The sequence below is a fragment of the Chenopodium quinoa genome, unplaced genomic scaffold (genome assembly GCF_001683475.1).
Source record: "Chenopodium quinoa cultivar QQ74 unplaced genomic scaffold, ASM168347v1, whole genome shotgun sequence".
Lineage (NCBI taxonomy): Eukaryota > Viridiplantae > Streptophyta > Magnoliopsida > Caryophyllales > Amaranthaceae > Chenopodium > Chenopodium quinoa.
The window spans coordinates 2160245-2182979 of NW_018744367.1; the positions used below are offsets into that span (position 1 = coordinate 2160245).

At 45.5% G+C, this 22735-nt stretch overlaps 1 protein-coding gene across 1 annotated transcript; it reads right to left on the reverse strand.

Annotated features, from left to right (window-relative positions):
* Positions 1-218: 218 nt before the first annotated feature.
* Positions 219-4892, reverse strand: LOC110696527. Its single transcript, XM_021873844.1, has 4 exons — positions 4252-4892; positions 1676-2307; positions 1086-1601; positions 219-598 (listed from the first exon to the last, which is right to left on the reverse strand). The coding sequence occupies exons 1-4, from the start codon at positions 4493-4495 to the stop codon at positions 458-460; spliced, it is 1533 nt and encodes a 510-aa protein (XP_021729536.1). The 5' UTR covers positions 4496-4892; the 3' UTR covers positions 219-457.
* Between the last annotated feature and the right edge of the window lie 17843 nt (positions 4893-22735).

The following is a 22735-nucleotide window of genomic DNA, read 5'->3' on the forward strand; positions in this document are numbered from 1 at the left end:
ATCTTACAATTTTCTGAAAAATAGATAACATTAAATGTTTTGGAATAATATTGTTTTACAGCAATATCTAAAAATTAGCGTTTTTACAGCAGCATTTGTTTTTTCTGTCTCAGATAAGCAGCATATGAGCTCCAAGTAAACAAAAGGATATTCAGAGCATTAGGCACAACAATTAGAACAAACGTCGAAAATTTCAGTAAACAAATGAGCTCCAAATATCAGTAAAAGACTGCCTTTTAATAGCTGAACCAACTTTTTATTAGTATGCTGCAAGAGCACAACATACACCATTTTGTTTATTTCTGTACATTCGTTACATTACATGTGTCAACCAACAAAATAGAAAATAGTAATAAAAAAAAAAAAATAGAACTATGATACATAGGGTTTAGTAAAATCATATATCTAACTGCAAGTGTGCCGATTCATTAAAAGGTTGAAGAGAATTCTCTGACAATCATTGCTGCTTTTCTTCGGGAAGCAGAACATCAAAATCGCTTACAGTCCATTCTGCAGTCTCTCTTTTGTTACTAACATATATTTCTACACCTACGTTGATGGATGACCATATGCGCTTGGCTGGTGCTGTTCCTGGATCCTGCAGTGTTACATGCTCGTTAGCGATGGTTAGTAATTATAAGCTTAAATGCTACACACTTAGACAGCAGGTGAATTTGTTCATAAAAAGCACAATCAGGTGGAAGTTTTTGGCATGAAATGAAGCATGAGTAAAAAAAAAACATGAAAACCAACTTTGAGAAGAGCAGTTAGGAAATTAAGTACAGTAGTAGATAACACAGCCATAACCCAGATATTTTATCAATAATGTAAACAAAGAGAGTTCCAAAATCAGGAAATGAAGCTTCTAAATGTCTTCAAGCAGATAAGAACATGCCACAATGGAGAAGTATATCATATGTTGCAAGCAAGTACCTTGACTACCTTAATTTTTCCCTAGTAAACGATGGAGTCAGATTTCAAGAAATGATTTTTTTTCTTTTTTTTCCTCAGAAGAGGTGAACATCACAGAACGAAACAGAGACTACAGATTATTTTTTAAGATAACTGAGATAAGAAGTGATAACCTGGTAGAAGTACAACCGATTCGAAAGAGCCCCAACATCAAGCTCCCAGCTTCTTGAATCCCCAATCCAACCATCTCCTTGCTTTTCAGGATATCCATGGACAGCCCACTCGGGGTGAGGCAAAAGCTGTAAGATTTCTTGTGACTGTGGATTGCTATATGGATCGCAAATATCAACTGGTTTCTCAGCAAATTCAGCATTTCCTGGGCCGCAATAAAGATGGTATGCTGAATATGGGTATCGAAATGAATCATTTCTGTGAATAACCTCTCCCATAACACTAAGATGATACGGTGGGCATGAAACAAGGTTATCTGCTCGACACCAGCTAGTAGTTTCAGGGTTAATGATCATCTCAGAATATCTGGTTACATCAGTCAAGACATCACCATCACATGGAAGTCCATTATTTTTCCAGCAACCTCCAATGTCACTGAGATAGAACTGACTGTTAGGGCCACCACCTTGTTTGATGTCAAGCGTCAATTTTGTTTTAAAGTTAGGAGATTCTGGCAGCTTTAAGAAAATAAAATCTATTAACATTGCAAGTTGACATTTTTAAGGCAAGGAATAAATAGTGATTAGTATACCTTTCTAAGCATGCCTCTACCCTCATAATGATAGCCTCCATTGAATCCTCTGGTTGAGTCTGCTCTCAAGTACAACATAAGCCAAGGGTACTTGGAAGATGTTGATAATTTGTTCGAGATAATCCAACTTCCGTTGGTCAAATTTTTTTTCCAGGAAACAGAAAAAAATGATTTGTTGCCCACACCTTTACTGAAATCTGCATCAAGATCATAGGAACCATAAAATCCTCCACTTAGTGATGCTTCTTGCTGCTCGTTGAAAACAGGTTTTGATTGATTATGATAAACAAGAGGCTGGTTCATGCATCCTTTCCCAAAGCATGGAAACTTTCTGTCGGTAACTATTTTAGCAACTTTTTTGCCGTTCTCAGGACAAAGTGTAGTATTTTTGTCGAAATTTCCATTCTTAAGCATGATCATCCAAAATTGCCACGGGTCTCCAGATTCAGATACTTCGCACAGCGAAGCAAGATACAACTCCTTTTCAACAGCATAGCGGTCAGGATCAGCATAAGGCTGAAAACCAGGAATAGGAAAGTTGTCACCTGCCCCCAACCTGTTGTCCGAGGGCTTTACTTTGTGATGCACTTTGCAAACACTTTCTTTGTTAACTATGTCAGCATTTACAACCTCTGGGAAGCAATGAAGGCAAATATGGTTTTATAAGTATCTACGCCCTAAATAATGAAGTACACAAAAACAGACCCATATTCTGATTTATACTTTATAACAATGCAAAACGTTTTCATGGCAAAGGACAAATCCTCTGTGAAGCACAAGAGATAAGATCAATAACCTAGGGTGATACCATCTAAACAATTGAAAGATATAGTTTGTTGAATATAAAATGTTCAACAAGATATCATGTATCACATGTATATGAGGCTAAGGGCTAGCGTGCCAAACCCAAAGTTAGCAGCTACATTAATGAAATGTTCACATCATATTAGCAAATTACATGTTATACACACTTGTTCAAACACCGAGAAACCTGAGTTGATGCAAATATAGAAATCCTTGTGTAAACAAAATAGAAAAATAGAAGAGAATAATCCATACCAAGTTTTGTATGCAAGAGATTATGTCCTGTGTCATGTAAAGGCAGTGTATTACTCACAGACTATAAGATTAATGGAAGTAGAAATACTCTCTTTTCATATCCTAAATGAAAATCTGAGCTGAAAAATGCCTCATCAATTTTTACTGGATCTTAACTCTTATCAGTTAAGACATGAACGTGCACACACAATATCACAAATGCAAATATTGAAGTTGCTACTTGCTAATGCATGCCAATGGAAAAATTTGCATAGGTTCGTAGTATTCTCCTTTTTGCAAGAGAAAAAAAAAATTCTAAATTTAATCATCAAGTCCATTCTTCACTTTTTCATCAAATCACTAAAAGATAATATGAAGAGACTAGCTAATGATGCAACAATAATTCTGCAGTCCATGCCAAGGAAACTATCATGCTAGCAGACATACCTTGAGATTAACTGTTGTTGAGTATTAAAAAAAATATATATCAATAATAATTGGAGATAATATAGCATCTAAGGAGAAGGAAAATGCTTTAAATTTCTCTTACACAGCTAGAAATGCAATTTTTTTTACATAATTGATATTCCTAGAAATTCATAACAACCTTCAACTCATGAAACATGCTATAATTTAGGTAGTGACTCATTAACATGTTCTTTGTATATTTTATCATTCAAATGTCACCAAAAGTATTGTCGCTAAGGCAAATCAGTCTTTCTTAGTTTGAGGTACACCATACACAATGGTACGCAGAATAGGTACACGGGCACAATTCACTGCCTAATTCTATTAAGTTGGTCCAAAAGTGTTCCACTGAGCCAAATGATATATTTCCAGATTGTTGGAACAAACAGATGGGCTTCGAGATAGGCCTCACGTTCACTCCGTTATCTAATCCTAGTCCAACATATCTTTAGCTACAAAACTCATCTTCAAGTCAACATAATGTTGATTAAATAGATTATAAGTCGACATTAATTAGTATAGTTGTAATGTGGTTTCATTGTATAGGTATCTATATAATGATCCTAAGGCACTACATTTCATTTAATTCACAAAAATATAAACACCATTCTCCGTAATACCCTATCAATGTAGTCTTTTAATACAAATTCGTGGAAGAGATTAGCGAATTTCGTAACACTTAGCCAAATTAAATTCCCTAAAAAAACGCCATACTAAATTTATAGGATCACACTATACCTCAGAAAGTATTTGAAGTTTATGTTCCCTAAAATATAGCAGGCAGCCCTAAACTTTTTATTAACAACCATAAAAGAGCACAATAACCAATGACTAGTGGCAAACACTGATGGCCTGTGTACGATGGTTCGAATCCCCCGCCTATATGTATGTTGTCATGACATAGTAGCTCATAAAAACATTTAATAGCACAATAAGCGTTCTATAGCATACCAAACTACTCATAACAAAGATTTAATCTTATAACTCGACAATTGCATAATCAAAATTCAAAAACTTGCAAAAAAAATTATATTTAAATTAATAATAGAGGGAATTCGATTAATTAATACCATGGATAATGGGACATTGCAAATCAGCACAATCAGCAAGTCTGGGGCTACCCATATGAGGAGCTTCAAACCCCACTTCATTGCAGAAATTCCAAGCTTCAAAGCCAATTCTGGTATTTGGGTTCTTCATTCCTGGGTCTCCAATGGCTGAAATATAATTTTTTGAGGCATTTGTTGGAATTTCCCATAGATTGAGTAGCAATGGTAACAATAGCAGTAGCTGAAGAGGAGAGAGAAAAGGCATGGTTGATGGATTGAAGAAATGCTTACTATTTTTAGAAATTTATACTTGGGGAGAGTGAAGTGAATGAGAGGGACTACACTATTTACTCTATAAGGCAAGCAAATGATTTTAGGTTCTTTGTCAATTTCAAGTTTGAAAGGGAAGAATGAGTGTTGCAAAATTGTTATTTTTTTTTTCTTGTTGGGTGAAAGTGAGACTTGATTGTAACAAATCTAATCCATTCAATGGATAATAGTGTTTCCTTAGGCAAATGTCTGGAAGGAGCCCAATTTCTCAACATGAGAAACATGGGTTGAATATCAAAATGGCATAAACGTAAATAAAATGAATTGTATTAATATATTATGATTTTTTTTACAACGGTCTAAAAAGAAGGCTAGCTCCCGAGACTACAAAAAGAGTATTTAACTCTCTTAACCATACTAATACATGAACTAAAACGGGGATTGGGGGTACGAATGTTATGAATTGCTTGACAATACAAATACGGTGGTTGAGAGGATCCATCTCCGGTACCAGCTGTTTCGGGGTTTTTGGAGTCCCTCGGGAGAGTTACAATCCCTAGTATGCGCAGCCGACGCCTGTACCTGCAAAACAACGAAAACTCCGGTTGGTGGGAGCTCCTCCTCCGACGATCAAGTTAGTATATCTCCGGAGTAGTAAATTGTACGGATATGGTAAATACTTCTCACGGGTTTAGGGAGAATTCCGCAATGAATATTGCTCGGTTTTTGTGTATAGTGTTTATGGGTGAATTTTTGAATACCCAATAAATGAGGTTTGGTCCACTATTTATAGTGGAAGAACCTGTCCCTCATTTAGGGTTCCATGGACACGTGTCACTAAGGGATTGGAGCCCTGTAAACCTTTGAGAGGCTGCCACGTGTATAGGGTAGTTTTTTACCCTAAACATTTGCCCCTCACAGGTGTGACGTGGCTTAGCCACGTGTCACCTGTGACAGGTGTCATGTTCTGGGGAAGTGACGGTTGGTCTACTTCCCGCCTCTCTCTCTCTCTCTCTCTCTTTTTTTTTTTTTTTTTTTTTTTTTTGAATTTGAATTTGAATGTTTGCGGCAAAAGGTGGCGGTTCGCCTTCTGGGTTCCTCTATAAATAGAGGCAACCCTCTCTCTCCTCCTCACTTTTACAAACTTGCAAAAATTTCCTAGAGAGCTCTGATACCGGCTGCTTTTTCGTTCAATCAGCTACATTGATTCAGACGCGTCCGGATACCGGTTGAGTACTCCTTTGATCATCTCACTAAGGTACCGGATGACTTAGTTATTTTCTTCTTTTTGATTTCAAGTAGAGCCACATCCGGTCTTACACCGACTGGGGCACCTTTAAGCAATTTTCTTTCACAAATTGCATTCAATAGGACCTCAGCCAGTAATATACCGCCTGGGTCATCTTCATATAATTTTCAAAAATTACATTCCATAGACCCTCAGCCAGAAATATACCGGCTGGGGCATTTTCAAGCAACTGTTCTTCAAGAATTGCATTTAATAGACCCTCAGCCGGAAATATATCGGTTGGGGCATCTTCAAACTAATGTCTTCAAGAACTGCATTCAGTAGACCCTCAGCCGGAAATGTTCCGTCTGGGGCATTTCTGAGCAACCTTCATAATTTGCTTTCTGTAGACCTCAGCCGGTCTTTATACCGCCTAGGGCATCTTCAAACAATTTTTTATTTGCATTCATAAGACCCTCAGCTGGCCTTGTGCCGTCTGGGGTACTTTTGAGCAATTTTCTTCAAAACTACATCTTATGAACTCTCAGCCGGTCTTACACCGTCTGGGGTATCTTTGAGCAGACTTCATAATCTGCTTTCCATAGACCCACAGCTGGTATTTATACCGCCTGTGACATCTTCAAGCAGTTTCTTTATTTGCATTCATCAGACCCTCAGCCGGTCTTGTGCCATCTGGGGTACTTTTGAGCAAGCTTCCAAAAATGCATCCCATAGATACCGTCTGGGGTATCTTTGAGTAGTCTTTGAAAACAACATTCTATTGATACCGTCTGGGGTATCTTTGAGCAGTCTTCATAAACTGCCTTCTATGAAAACCGCCTGGGGTATCTTTAGGCAAATTCTTTTCAAAATGCCTAACCATCTGCCTTATAAATTTCTAAACAACCACAGCCGGACACATCCGTCTGTGGTATCTTTGAGTGATTCTCTTCGAAAAACGCCTGACTGTTTGTTTGGTATTTCAGCTTTCACAACATACACAACCGTACGCTACCACCTATGGGATCTTCAAGCCACACTTTGGGATAACGGTTGCCTTCTACAAACTTCTTTACTACTTTAAGGTACCGTCTCTGCTTTTCGCAACTCTTTTAGTTTTTCCCGGTTGTGTAGTTTGTATAGAATAATTGGGCTCTCCCATAACACACATGGCACAGCCTAAGACAGAGGTCAGCCGGTCACCTGGGACGGCTGAGTCTAGGACTAAGGATGCCGTCTGGGGGTGTTTAGACCACCCTTACTCTGTTTCGAATTCGACCGTCTCTGTTCATGTGCTAGACAGAATGGCTCGGACCAGATGGACGACAATTAACCCTGACTACCAGTCCTATGATGCGGCCGTGGATCCGGCTGCCTCTGTTAATAATGACCAAGTCGATGAACCGGCTGGGGATATACCAAGTGAGGTACCAAGTGAGGTAACAAGTGAGGTACCGGGTGTGCCAAGTACGCCTAGTGACGATATCCTTGATGAATCTGACTCAAATGGAGAAGAGTCCGGTGAAGAGTTCGGCTCTGATGAGTCTTCATCCGAATCAGGCGACCCTGTTGAGGAGAATGCCTATAAATGGCTGGTTGTTAACAACCCCACTGAAGCAACTATGACCGCCAGGGATGTGGTCACCTTAAATGCCACTTTTCCTACGTTCTTGCAAAAGAAACCGGTTGGGGTAGGCTGGGAGGTTAGGGTCCCGCCTGGAGATGCCATGGTTGTCTGGGAAGACGATTTGGAACATGCCAACAATTACTTCAGTTGCTATGAGGCGGCATTCAAAGTCGGCCTCCAGTTCCCCCTCCACAGTTGTATAAAAGCCATTCTAAGGGGGTACAACTTAGGCGTCTGGAAGATGACCCCCAACTCTTAGGTCAACATACTAGGATACATAGCCGCCTGTGAGATGCAGGAAATAAAGCCTAGTTGGGAGGCATTTGCACACATGCACTACCTCAACCGGGCACCAGGCGGCTTGAATGCGTGGTATACTTTAACCACGCACCCGGAATATATGATGACCTTGGACAAGCCATCCAAGTGGAGTAGTTGGAAGAGTAAGTTCTACGTAGTCTCTTCACCAACTCCCCAATTAAATCGCCGGCTGCGTACCTACAATAAGAAGCCGGCTCTTCTTGGGAAGAAGTGCGCTCTTCTAAAGGTGCCGGAGGAGGCCTGGGCCAAATAATGGAGCCGGGTCTCTTCAAGAAGACGACCCTTACTCTAGATGATGGGAGTGTTATTGTAGTTCCCAAGTTCTGGGTACCTCTCCCGGATTGGTTCAAAGATGAGGCGTTCCTGTCCGCCTGTCATCTTAGTACTATGTTTAACAGAAGTAGGTTATTTTTTCATCCGGTATATTTTGCTGTTTGCTTGCCTCATCCGGGTATTTACTTGCTCTTTTCTGTTCTTATGCATAAGAAGCATTAGTGATGTTGCCGGCTGAGAAGACACCGGTTACCTGAGCTGCTGCCATTAGGAAGGAGCAGATTGAGAAAAAGAAGCCGCAGCTGGCGGCTAAGGACGGCGGGGTAAGCTACATTCTCTTTTTCCTCTTGCCGGTTGTACTACTTTGTTATGAGTTCGTGACTAACAGGTTGACTTTCCTTTTTTAGGCCGGGAGCCAAAATGTTCCACGCTCCCTGTCCAAAATGATGAAGAGGACGGCTGGGGAGATACCCCAGCCAGCTGCTAAGGCACCAAGGGTGCCGATTCGTACCCTTGCCCCATCTTCTGATAGGCCGTCTGGAGGGGACAAGCCAACCTTTGGAGGCAAAAGCCTGAGAGGTCTCATCCCGGCTACCGAGGCGGTGGTCGAGGCAGGAAAGGAGCCGGGTACTTCAGCTGGTCAGGGCCAGACCACAACTGGCTCAAATGCGACTGGGGGGGAGCTAACCCGTCAGCAAGATAAAGGTATGGCTTCCACCTTTGATTCCCCCTGGCCGCTTGGGCCTCTGCGAGTCAAGTCCCAAGTCAGCCAATCCGGGGATTCCTCAGGCATCCGTTAGAATGTAGGCGCTGCCTATTCCTAGTACCTGACCCATAACTCTATTGTTGTAGATACTACCTCAAGGTGGCCCAACTTCCAGCAATTTTATAAGAGGATGCTCCGGACCCTCACCCGGTCGGAGAAGGAGGCGTTGTCGGGTGTGCACCAGGTCAACCTTGACCGCATAAATTCTCTCCTGGCGGAGGTAATTAACCGGCTGTGTTTTTTGCTTTTAAATTCTTTCTTTCACGAATATGTTGTCTTGAATGGGACTAACCATTTTGACGGTTGATGCTGCAGGTGATGCTGCGGGTGGACGGTCTAGGCGTGCCCTTGTGTAACAAGCAAGAGGAGGTAAGGGATGCCTAGAAACGGGCATCTGACCTTATTGATGTCTGTCAGTTCAACGCCATTAAATATGACATGGAAACTAAATGCCGGGAGATGAAACAGGAGGAGTTTCTCAAGGAAGCTAAGGCGGTTGTTGAGATGGCAAATAAGAAGGCGGCTGACCTCGAGCTCCAAGTCAACAACCTCAAAGCCGTTCTCAAGGCATTGGGGGAAGCCGACAAAGAGAACACCGGGCTACGCTCGAAAGTCAGCCGGTTGAAAAATGAGCTTTCCCTGAGCCAGGCGGACTACAAAGAAAAGATAGCAGCCGAACAGCGACGTCTAGTTGCTGAGAACAAAGCTGACTGCGAGGAGCGCATCAAGCTGGCTGGGGGCTGATCCATCCATAGGTCGAGGATGACTTCTTCGACCTTAGGTATCAGTATGCCACTGCGGTCTATGATGCCAAGGTCCTTGGCCAAGACGCGCCTGCTCCATTTGAGGAGTGGGCTGGTATAGGCGAGGAGGGCGACCAACCGGAGGCTCAGGATCAGCAGGCGGAGGTTCAGGACCAACCGGCTCAAGACCAGCAGCAGCAACAGTAGGCTTCATTTTTATTTCCTCCTTTTACTGGCCTGTGAGCCGTGTATTTTCAATGTATTTCCCCGGTCAAGGGACCGGTTGACATTTGATCATCAATATATATATTTCCGACTCAGTCGGTGGGTTTTCTGTATTCAATTTGATCTTTGATTTTGGTCTTTAATTTGATTTTTGATTGTACAAGTAATATAAGTCATACGGTTTAGCGGGTGTGTTGGCTATAGTTTCCCCTGGATGGTTATCTGCTGACTTTCCAAGTAATAAGTAGACAGTCGTCCATATACACACTCAGTTGCCGTTTTTCAAACATTGGTTATGCGGCTGGATTAGCAGACGGTGCCTGCTAACCTTGGATTTATGCGGTTAGATTTATGCGGCCGATAATTTGACCGGTTGTTGGCATTTCAACCTTGGATTCTAAGTGCTAAGGTTTAGACCATGCTAGATTCAATAGCATAACCGTTTGGGGTCCTTTTGGGCAAAAGCTGGTTATGGAATGACCAAGATTTTATGTGTCGTCTGTACTATTTGGTAGTACGGGCGGCTGTATTTTCCTGTTTGGGGGTACCGGCTGTATTACTTCGACGTAAAGCCCGGGGTTACCACTTTGCAGAAATGACCGGTTGTACTGTTTTGCAGTAAAAACCGGTTGTATCTTGGCTACAATGGATCATTCAAACAGCTGCGAGTTATTTTTAACCTTAGCCGGTTAGAGCCGTTTATTTATGACCGCTAGAACAATCTACCACCCGGAAGGGAGATGTTCTCTTTGACGAATTTCACCCCAAATGGGCGTCGCCGAATGTCTGCTTTTTTGGGGCAGACGGTTTAAATTTTAGCTGGCTGGTTGGCGTTTAATTTTATAGTTGCCGCCTGTGTATTGCACAGGACATGGCGAATGTCGCCTGTGTATTGTACAAGACATGGCGAATGCAGCTTGTGTATTGCATAAGACATGGCATATGTATGCAAAAAGGAAAAATTTGGAAATAAAGCATTCTCATTAATATACTCTATTTACAAAAATTTACAATTTCTCAGAAGTAGTACTTTTTCAAGTTGTCTACATTCCAAGTTCTGGCTAGCTGCCTACCGTCTGGGGTCTCCAGGCGGTAGGTGTCGCCTCTGACTTCTTCAAAAATCCGGTAGGGGCCCTTCCAATTAGGAGTTAGCTTCCCTTGCTCATTCGCCCTACCGATTGCCTCCATTTTCCGTAGCACAAAGTCCCCCACTTTGAGGGGCCGCTTGTATACTCTTTTGTTGTAGGCTCTCGTCATTCTCAGACGGTATATCTCATGATGCAAGGCGGCGTTGCCACTACGCTCCGGGAGTGAGTCCAATGCAAGACGCATGGCCTCCCAATTAGCCTCTTCATCATAGAGCATGACTTGAAGTGTTGGCTCATAAAGTTCAATAGGCAGGAAGACTTCTGTTCCGTATGTCATGAGAAACGAAACGGTTTCCCCTTTTTCAGTTGTTCTGATGGCCCAAAGGACGTGAGGTAACTCATCCGCCCAAAGACCGCCAGCTCTCTCTATTTTCTTTTTTATGTCGTCTGAGATGAGTTTGTTGAAGGCTTCAACTTGGCCGTTTGCCTGGGGCCAGCCAATGGATGCAAAGCAATGTGAGATCCCTTTATCTCCCCACCAGCTCTTAAGGGTAGGCGTTTCAAACTGAGGGCCATTGTCAAAGACCATAGGCATAGGGACCCCAAACGGGGTGATGATGTTTCTCCAAATGAAGGAGATAACATCCTTTGTCTTGATGCCCTTGACCGCCTCTGCCTCAACCTATTTGGTGAAGTAATCCACAGCCACAAGGATGTATCTTCTACCGCCTGATGTCCATGCCCCATTTTGCAAATGGGACCGGGCTGTAGATGGATGTCAGATCTGTTGCAGGACGGTGTATGAGCCAGCCAAACCTCTGGCACTTGTCACATTTCTTCACCAATTCCATGGTGTCTGCCTCAAGAGTGGGCCAAAAATAGCCTTGCCGCCTGGCCCTCTTTGCTAGAGTTCTGCCGCCTATATGTGAAGCACAAAAGCCCACGTGCAGATCCTCTAGCACCTCTTTTCCCTTTTCAGGGGTAACGCACTTCAGCAACGGCTGGAGGTAACCCTCTATGAAGATCTCCCCTTTATACATTTCAAAGATTAAAGCTTTCTTCTTCAATGCTGCCGCCTCTGAAGGGGCATCCGGCAGGGTGCCGTCAACCAAATAATCCCGGATGGGGTCCATCCAGGTAGAGCTTCGGTCAAGAACTCCAATGGGATCATGGTCAATGCTTCTTTTTTTCATGACCTCCCAAAAGACTGACCTAGGCGTATCACAAGTAGCGGATGAGGCCAGTTTGGACAATGCATCCGCCTGATTGTTCTCTGACCGGGGCACCTTACTTAGATGAAATTCATCAAGCGTCCCAGCCTCATCTTTGACTACCTGCAGATACTTGATCATTGCCGGATGGGTGGCCTCATAGTCACCATTGAATTGGCTAACAATCAGTTGGAAATCTAAGCAGGCGTCAACTTTTCTTGCCCCTGCCGCCTTACACATGCGTATACCGGCCAGCAGGGCCTCGTACTCAGCTTCGTTGTTTGAAGCTTGGAACTTGAACTGTAGTGCATACTCGTATGTATCCCCTTCCGGAGATTTGCAAATTACGCCTGCACCACAGCCGTTCATTGTAGAGCTCCTGTCTACATATAACTTCCAAACTTGATCAGTATTTTTCGGCTGTGCCGGCCTAATCATTTCAACAATGAAGTCGGCAAATGCCTAACCTTTCACTGCCCGCCTAGGTTCGAAAGTTATCTCCAGGTTTTGTATTTCAACAGCCCACTTGATCATTCTACCGGATGACTCTATAGTAGTCATCAGACGTTTAAGTGGCTGATCAGTATAGACAGTAAGCGGATGAGCCAAAAAGTAGGGTTTCAACGGTTTAACTGATTTATAGAGGGCCAGCCCAAATTTGTCAATCATTGGGTACCGGAGCTCAGCATTGCTAAGAACATGGCTGATGAAATACACCGGGAGCTGTTTGCCGTCTCTCTCAGCAAGGAGAATAGCACTAAGGGAGTGATTTGAGACGGCTAGGTACATATAGAGAACCTCCTGAGGCAGGGGGCTCACCAGCCTTGGCAAAGTGTGCAAGTGTTGCTTTAACCTCTGAAATGCTGCCTCAACCTCTTCTCCCCACTCAAATCTAGACCTCTTCCTGATTGCTTGGAAGAAATAGAGGCACTTATCGCCTGACCGGCTGAGGAATCTTCCTAATGCCGCCAGGCAACCGGTAAGTTTCTAGGCTTCCCTGACAGTGTGGGGTGACTGCATGTGCATTACCGCCTGTACCTTTTCCGGATTGGCCTCTATGCCTCTTTGATCAATCAGAAATCCGAGAAACTTCCGAGACTCAACACCAAAGACACACTTTTTGGGATTAAGCATGACCTTGTGCCGCCTTAGGGTGGTGAAGGTTTCTCGGAGGCCGGCTAGGTGATCCGCTTGTAGCTTGGATTTGACTATCATGTCATCAATATACGCCTCTACATTCCTTTTGATTTGATTGATGAAAACTGTGTTTATCATTCGTTGGAAAGTAGCAGGCGCATTCTTCAACCCAAACGGCATTACCGTGTAGCAGTACAACCCCTGATCTGTGACGAAGGCCGTCTTTTCTTGATCCTTTTTCCATAGGGGTATCTGATGGAAGCCTTAGTAGGCGTCCATGAAGCTCATCAAGGCATGACCGGTTGTAGAGTCGACTAGACTGTCGATCTTTGGGAGTGGATAGCTATCCTTCGGACGTGCCTTGTTCAGATCTGTGTAGTCTACACACATTCGCCAGGTACCATTCGACTTTTTGACAAGGACAACATTTTCCACCCAATCCGGGTAGTGGCATTGCCGAATGAACCCCGCATCTAACAATTTTTTGACCTCGACGGCTGCTGCCTGAGATCTTTCCTCGCCATGATCCCTCTTCTTTTGCCTAACCGGCTTCTTTTTGGGATCCACAGCGACTTTGTGGATAGCAAGATCCGGGCTAACGCCTGGCATCTCTTCCACTTCGAAGGCAAAAATGGCTTTGAATTTTTTCAGCAGTTGGAGCAGGCTTGCTCTCAACTTTTCAAAAGCAACCGTCCTAACCTTGACGGTTCTGTCGGGCCGGCTGTCGTCCAGGACGACATCAACGCTCTCACCTGCCGGCTGGGGTCGGAAGTCGTCCGACCTTTCCCCGGTCAGTGATTGCTATTGTTTTTCTTTCTTGACGGGGGCCAATTGGTCCGCCTTTCTCTTTTTACCGGCTGCGCTTGGAGCCGGCAATGCCTGATCGCAGTTATCAAGCTCTATGAGCTCTTCGCCGTGACTGGCTGAAGCCATAGTTGGTTTGACGTCTGAGAGGTAACACTCCATAGCCGTCTTTTGGTCCCCATTCAGGGCACCGACTGTCCGATCATCCTTCTGAAACTTGATCAGCATGAGAGACGGGATGATGACTGCCTTGGACTCGTTGAGGGTGGGGCGACCAAAAATCATATTGTAGGTGGTCAGTTCCACAACAACTAGGAACTTGACGACCATGTGCCGCCCTTGCCCCTTTTCTCCCAGCCGGATGGGTAGGTCATTCCTTCCCACCAGATGCACCACCTGTTTAGGGTAAAAATTACCCTAAACACGTGGCCCAATGGGCTAGTGACATGTGGCGACTCACCATTAGTCAACAGGGCTCCAATCCCCTATCGACACGTATCTTTGGTACCCTACATGGGAGACTTGTCTGTCCCACTATAAATAGTGGGACAAACCTCATTAATGGGGCATACACAAATACAAACACAACTATCGAGCATTATTAATTGCGGAATTCTCCTAATCAGCGAGAAGTAATTTACCACTTCCGTATTTTTACCTCCAGTACGTATACTAACTTGATCGACGGAGGCGAAGCTCCTACCAATTGGAGTCTTCGTGATCTTGCAGGTACAGGCATCGGCAGCTCAGTCTTGGAATCGTAACTCTCCCGCAGGACACCTCAGAAAACCCCGAAACATTGGCGCCGTCTGTGGGGAGGGTACTTCTCAGATGACATCTGATACTGTACCATCGAATCTGGACAAACGACCCTTGGCCGAGCCTGAGGTCCAGACGGACCATGAAAGTGGTGACGACTATGAAATCGACACCTATATGGCCTTAGACGGGTCCTTTAGAACAAAACGCACCCGTTCCAAAGAAATGAAGGAACGAGGTGAGAATCAAGCTGCTCTTAACAACACAACCAGTATGCCGGTTGGGGATGCCCAGGCAGTAGCGGGATCTGCTCCCATCACGAGAAATGAACTCATGACTTTCATGAATAGTTTCAAAGGCGAGATAAAGAATCTCATCCGGTCAGCCACCCCCCAGAAGGATCAGCCGGCCAAGAAGCCTTCATCCTTTGGTAAGAAGGCTCTGAAGGATCGTGCGCCCACTCCTCATCCCAAGCCCAAGGTGGGGGAGGGGCCCCAGATCGACTTAAATAGGCTCCCTTCCCTCAAGTGGAGCACAGAAAAGCCATCCGGCACTTACAGCCGGATGGATAAATAAAAACCTTCTCTGATGCCCGGAAGTTTCTCCAGGAGAAGAGAAATTAGCAGCTGTCCGCGTCGGCCTCGACGTCGACCTTCCCTGACAGCCTCTGCAGTGTCTCCGTCAGACACTCAGAAACAGACCAAGGGGGTCAGTCTCGCGAACCCTCCGCCCGATCTGGTCCCAAAGTGATCCAGCCGGGACTATATGGTCCGCCATATGTATCGGGTGGATCCCCTTTTTCTGCACCAGGCCTCTTCGGGGGTCATGAGCAGCAGCCGTTCCAACCCACGAATTGGTAGCTGCGTCTGCTTAATTTTGGAGAACAGCCTACGGTGTTCTCGCCAGACATAACCCAGGCGGCACAACCGTCCAAGGTCAAGAATGTGTTGGTAGGTGCCTATGATGGTACCTCCAATCCGAAAGACCACCTAATGGCATACTCCAACCTCATGTATCTACAGGGGTTGGATGACGCCGCCTGGTGTCGATGCTTCCCGGCGACCCTGAAGGGCATTGTCCAACGGTGGTTTGGTAACCTACCAGCCGGATACATAAACAACTTCAGAACTCTGGCGTACCTATTTACGTCAAACTTCTTAATGAACATCCCTGCCAAAAAGACCAGCCTTGATCTTGGGGCAATACAGCAGGGTGAGAAGGAAGGACTCCTGTCCTATGTCAGGCGGTTCAATCTGATGAGAATTCAGATTCAAGGGCTGTCTGACGATGTTGCTTACACAGACTTCTTCAAGGGTCTGAAGGATGGGTCGACCTTCAAGTTCGACCTTGTCCGGAAAAGGGTAGCCACCCTCCAAGAGGCATTAATGGAAGCAGAAGCCTATATACAGGCGACGGAGCTTTGTGCTGTAAAGCAACCGTCAGATTTCAAAAAATCTGACAGAAAAGATAACGGCCACAGCCGCCGGCAAAAAAAAAAGACAAGAGAAAAGGAATCTGGGCGGCAGACCGGTCTGGTCAGCCGACCCAGAAGGCAAGAAGAAAATATGAACCGTACGTCCCCAAGTACGAGTTCACAAAGGACTGCTCCTCCATTCTCATGGAAATCAAGGACCGGTTGTCCCTCCAGAAACCGGTCGCCATGAAAAGTCCCGCCAGCAGCCGGGATAAGAGCAAGTACTGCCAATACCATGAGGATGTTGGCCATGACACTAATGGCTGCTATAGCCTCAGGCGGTTGTTAGACCGTCTAGCTGACGAGGGAGCTCTAAAATCCTACCTGCCAAAGCCCAAAGGCAACCCCAAAACAAACAAGGGGCAGGCGGCAAAACCCGACCCTGCTAACTCCGAAATGGATGAAGAGACAGTCTTCACAATAGCAGGCGGTTTTGTCGGTGGAGGCCCAACCATCCGAGGTAAAAAAGACAACATCAGGAAGCTGTTCAACTCAGTGGATGAGGGCCAGGCGTCGAAAGACACCTTTTTTGAGGTCCTTATTTTTAAAAGGGACCAGGGCAAGGTCAGACGGCCTCACGATGACCCCATCGTCATCGAATGCAAGGTTGCCAACCAGAAGGTTGGCTGGATCTTAATAGATACCGGAAGCTCGTATGACCTAATCAGCTATCAGTGCTTGACAAAGCTCAAGTACAAGCCCACAAGCATGCAACATGCGCCTCACCCCTTAGTCGGTTTTGGGGGAGGAGTGGTGCATCTGGTGGGAAGCATTGACCTTCCTATCCGGTAGGGTGAAAAGGGGCAAGGACGCCACATGGTCGTCAAGTTCTTAGTTGTGGAGGAAGTGACTGCCTACAACATGATATTTGGCCGTCCGACCCTCAACGAATCTAAGGCTGTCATCATCCCGTCTCTCATGCTGGTCAAATTTGAGAAGGATGATAGTACAGTCGGTTCCTTAAACGGGGACCAGAAGACGGATTGGGAGTGCTATCTCTCTAACGTTAAACCAACTATGGGTACAGCCGGTCAAGGTGAGCCCATAGATGTTGATAACTGCGATCCAGCAGTCCCGGCTCCATGGGCAGTCGGTAAGAAAAGAAAGGCGGACCAACTGGCACCCGTCAAAAAAGAAAAACAATAGCAATCACTTGCCGGAGAAAGGTCGGATGACTTTCGACCCCAACCGGCAGGTGAGAGCGTTGATGTCGTCCTGGACGACAACCGGCCCAACAGAACCGTCAAGGTTGGGACAATTGCTTTTAAAGTGTTGGGGGTAGATTTTCTCCAACTGCTGAAGGAATTCAAAGACATTTTTGCCTTTGAAGTGGAAGAGTTGCCAAGCGTAAGCCCGGATCTAGCTGTCCACAAACTCACTGTGGATCCAAAAAAGAAGCCGGTTAGGCAGAAAAAGAGAAATCATGGCGAGGAGAGATCTCAGGCGGCAGCCGCCGAGGTCAAGAAGCTGTTAGATGTTGGGTTCATTCGACAATGATACTACCCAGATTGGGTAGCAAACGTTGTCCTGGTTAAAAAGCCGAATGGAACCTGGCGGATGTGTGTAGACTACACAGATCTGAACAGAGCATGTCCAAAGGACAGTTACCCGCTCCCACAGATCGACAGCCTGGTCGACTCTACAGTCGGTCATGCTTTGATGAGCTTCATGGACGCCTACTCAGGCTTCCATCAGATACCCTTCTGGAAAAAAGATCAAGAAAAGACGGCATTCGTCACTAATCAGGGGTTATTCTGTTACACAGTGATGCCGTTTGGGTTGAAAAATGCGCTTGCAACATTTCAGCGAATGATGAACACAGTTTTCCGCCATCAGATAGGCAGGAATGTAGAGGCGTATATCGATGACATGATAGTCAAATCCAAGCTACAGATGGATCACCTAGATGACCTCCGAGAAACGTTCACCGCACTCAGGCGGCACAAGGTCATGCTTAACCTTAAGAAGTGTGTCTTTGGTGTTGAGTTTAGGAAGTTCCTCGGATTTCTAATTGATCAAAGGGGAATTGAGGCTAATCCGGAAAAGGTTCAGGCGGTAATTGACATGCAGTTACCCCGCACTGTAAGAGAAGTCCAAAAACTAACCGGTTGCCTGGCGGCATTGGGGAGATTCCTCAGCCGGTCTGGCGACAAATGCCTCTATTTCTTCCAAGCAATTAGGAAGAGGTCAAGGTTTGAATGGGGAGAAGAGGCTGAGGCGGCATTTCAAAAGCTCAAGCAGCATCTGCATTCTTTACCAAGGCTAGTGAGCCCTCTGCCCCAAGAGGTTCTCTACATGTACCTAGCCGTCTCAGATCACTCCCTTAGTGTTGTTCTCCTTGCTGAGAGAGACGGCAATCAACTCTCGGTGTATTTCATCAGTCATGTCCTTAAAATTACTGAGCTCCAGTACCCTATGATTGAAAAATTTGGGTAGGCCCTCTACAAAGCAGTTAAGGGGTTGAAGCCCTACTTCCTGGCTCATCCGGTAACTGTATACACTGATCAGCCACTCAAGCACCCAATAACCACCATAGAGTCATCCGGTAGAATGATCAAATGGGCTGTTGAAAATACAAAGCCTGGAGATAACTTTCGAACCCAGGCGGGCAGTGAAAGGTCAGGTGTTTGCCAACTTCATTGTTGAGATGACTAGGCCGGTGCAACCGGAAAATCCTGATCAAGTTTGGAAGCTGTTTGTAGACGGTAGTTCTACAGCAAACGGTTGTGGTGCAGGCGTTATTTGCCATTCTCCAGAAGGGGATAAGTTTGAATATGCACTACGGTGTAAGTTCCAAGCCTCAAATAACGAGGCAGAATATGAAGCCCTACTAGCCGGCATACGTATGTGTAGGGCAGCTGGAGCAAGGAAAGTTGACGCCTGCTCAGACTCTCAATTGATCGTTATCCAATACCACGGTGACTATGAAGCCACCCATACGGCTATGATCAAATATCTGCAGGCGGTCAGGGAAGAGGCAGCGTCACTTGATGAATTTCATTTGAGTCAAGTGCCACGGTCTGAAAATAATCAGGCGGATGCGCTCTCCAAATTGGCATCATGCGCCTCCTGCGATGCGCCGAGGACAGTCTTTTGGGAAGTCATGGAAAAAAGAAGCATAGAGCATGATCCCATTGGAATTTTGGACCGAAGCGCCACTTAGATGGACCCCATCCGGGCTTATCTGACAGACGGCTCTTTGCCGGATGTTCCTTCAGAAGCAGCTACGCTCAAGAAGCGAGCTTTGAGCTTTGTTATGCACCAAGGAGAACTTCTCCGGAAGGGATACTTGCAGCCGTTTCTGAAGTGTGTGACCCCAGAAAGGGGAAAGGAAGTCTTGGAAGATCTGCACGCGGGTTTATGTGCCTCGCATATAGGCGACAAATCCTTGGCTAAAAGAACCAGGCGGCAAGGATATATTTGGCCCACTCTTGAGGTAGACGCCATGGATCTGGTAAAGAGGTGTGATAAATGCCAACGGTTTGGCCGGTTGATACATCGTCCGGCAACAGACCTTACAGCTATACACAGTCCGGTCCCGTTTGCAAAACGGGGGATGGATATCTTGGGACCTTACACACCTGCTTCAGGCGGTCGGCACTATATCTTGGTAGCCGTAGACTACTTCATCAAATGGGTTGAAGCAGAGGCGGTCAAAGGCATAAAGACCAAGGATGTGATCTCCTTCATTTGGAGAAACATCATCATCCGATTTGGGGTCCCTATGTCTATGGTCTTCGACAATGGCCCTCAATTTGAAACGCCTGTGCTCAAGGGCTGGTTGGGGGATTAGGGTATCTCCGATTGCTTTGCGTCTGTAGGCAGGCCCCAGGAAACGGACAAGTTGAGGCCTTCAATAAGATTATCTCAGACGACATTAAGAGGAAAGTTGAAAGGGCTTGTGGTCTATGGGCAGAGGAGTTGCCTCATGTTCTTTGGGCTATCAGAACAACTGAGAAAGGGGAAACCGGTGAAACCCTATTCCTTATGACATACGGCACTGAGGCTGTTCTTCCTATCGAGCACTATGAACCAACTCTCCGTATCATGCTGTATGATGAGGAGGCCAATTGGGAAGCCATGCGTCTTGCCCTGGATGCTCTTCCAGAGCAAAGGGGCAATGCCGCCTTACGACATGAGGTCTACCATCTGAGAATGACTAGAGCCTATAACAAACGGGTACACAAGCGGCCCTTGGAAGTAGGGGACTTTGTACTCCGCAAAATGGAGGCAACTGGTAGGGCAAACGAGCAGGGCAAGCTAACCCCAAACTGGAAGGGCCCCTACCAGATCTTTGAGGAGGTTAGAGATGGCACATACCGCTTGGAAACCCCAGACGGTAGGAGGTTGCCTAGAAATTGGAATGTAGACAACTTAAAAAAGTACTACTTCTGAGAATTGTAAATCTTTTATAATTACCGTATGATTAATGGGAAAAGTTTGGTCATTACATTTCTGTATACCTACGCCATGTCTTGTGCTTAACACAAGCGGCTTTCATCTTTTAATTTCCATGTGCCATGTCTTGTGCATCATACAAGCGATACATTTATCACTAAAAAACATCCGGTGACACCCATATGGGTGAATTAACTGAAGAGAACATCTCCCTTCCGGGTGGTAAATTGTTCTAGTGATCATAACTCAGGCGGATATAATAAAAGGAAATCAAGTCAATTATTTCCGCCTGAATGATCCATTGCATCAAAGAACAACTGACTAGCACTCCCAAAAGTACAGCCGGCTTACTCTTTAAAAGCAGTACCAACAGAAGCTAGCCCCTAAAAAGGCAGCCGGTACTCCCAGTACATCTAGCCCCTTCTGAAAAGGCAGGCGCAGGATAAATATGTTAATGCTAACCCATTTTTACGCAAAAGCACCACACACGGTTCGCTATCAATGTTAGCGAGGCCCTAAGCTTTGGGCTCCTAACGAAGAAATGCAGCCGGAAACCAGGCAAAACAAGATATAAACGGTACCTAAAAACCGTGTTTTCACCCAGGTTGTACGTGTTTAAATATTAACGATCCCTGACCGGGGGCATACGGATAGCCGCCTGGCTGAGTGTAGTTCTACAAGTCACCTATCCGGGGGGCAATATTCCTAACCCCACCCCGTCTCTGGTTCACACGGCAATAGTACTTGAAGAAATTTCTAAGCAAAATTTAAAGAAGTGCAAATAAGGAGAAATCATTCAACAAAATCGGCACAGCCGGTGAGAAAATATATATATATTTATATATATATATATATATATATATATATATATATATATATATATATATATATATATATATATATTAATATTCAAAATAAAATACAATGGCAGAATAAGCCGACTCATCCGGCGCGATTACAAGATAATGCACAGCGCGCAGGCCGGGAGGTCGTTGCTATTCTATCTCCACGGTCACCCGGTCATTCGGAGCCTGAGTCCCTTCCGGGTGTGACGGGTCAATGGTGGGGACGGAGTCAGGAGCAATTTCATCTTGAATAGCCTCCTCGTTAGCAGCCGCTTCCTCCTCCATCCTTTTGAACTCTGCCTCAACCCACTTGTCATAGGGTTCAGGCCCCGGTTGACCCTCCTCTTCAACCAGAATGGTAAGATCTGCATATTTGTAGGCGAGCTCCCAGACGTTGTAGTCTGTGCTTGGGTGGATAATGGAGAACGCCCTCTTCATTTTGTTCTCGCAGTCTTGCTCATTCTCCTCAATGAGCCGGCTCTGTTCCGCTTCAAGGCTGGCCTTGAAGTTGTCCTTTGCAACAGCTGCCTCTTTGATTAGGCGGTCATTCTCTTGCTTCAGGCGGACGCTAGCCTTATCCGCCTGATCCAACCGTTTGAGGGGCTCCTCATGACCCTTGAGCTCCTTCTCGGCACTGTCCAGCGCCGCCTGAAGATTGTCCAATTTAACCTTGGACTCATTGAGAGCCTTTTGGAGGGTCTTAACCTGGTCCGCCTGTCGCATGATTATAGATTTAGTTTCTAAGTCATGCACAATCATTGAATATTCAGCAACATTATGTGCGTCATCCGCAGATCGTTTGGCCCTCCTTACCTCTTCCTGTTTGCGTATGTAGGCCTTTTTGAGCCCTTCCACGCGCAGCAGTGCCTACAACAATACAACCGGTGTCAAGAAAAACCGGATGTGCATGCATCAAATAAAATGCCCGGTGGGTACTTTAAGCTTACATCAGCTAGCTCGACCATTACACGGTCGACATTGAAGGTGTTGATCCCAGGGATCACCTCCTTCTCGTCCCGGGAGACGGCTTTCAGCATGGCTCGGGCATACTGAGCTGCATCCGGCCAGGGGGGAATTATCTGCACCAGAAACAGACGGTGAGAAAGCTGCATATGCTCCGCCTATTGATTGCCGGTTGATTGGAGAATCTCCCGGCTGAGACTGAGAATAAGACTTAACCCGCATGGGCAGGTCAAGCAGCGCGAGGCTGAAGGGATTTGTACCTTGTTGTTGGAGACCTCTCTGGCCTCCGTCACTAGAAGGACCGGTTGAGGTCCTTATTGGTGTGACCTCTTTTGAGGCCACAACTTCAGCAGTAGACCCGCCTGGGGTCTTT

What these genes read in the sequence shown, in the direction of transcription:
- LOC110696527 (XM_021873844.1), bottom strand. Translation starts at nt 4,495, where the DNA reads ATGCCTTTTCTCTCTCCTCTTCAGCTACTGCTATTGTTACCATTGCTA. An exon ending in GCAATGTCCCATTATCCATG is followed by an intron (nt 2,308 to 4,251) that starts GTATTAATTAAT and finishes ATTGCTTCCCAG; the next exon opens with AGGTTGTAAATGCTGACATA. An exon ending in ATCGGTTGTACTTCTACCAG is followed by an intron (nt 599 to 1,085) that starts GTTATCACTTCT and finishes GTAACACTGCAG; the next exon opens with GATCCAGGAACAGCACCAGC.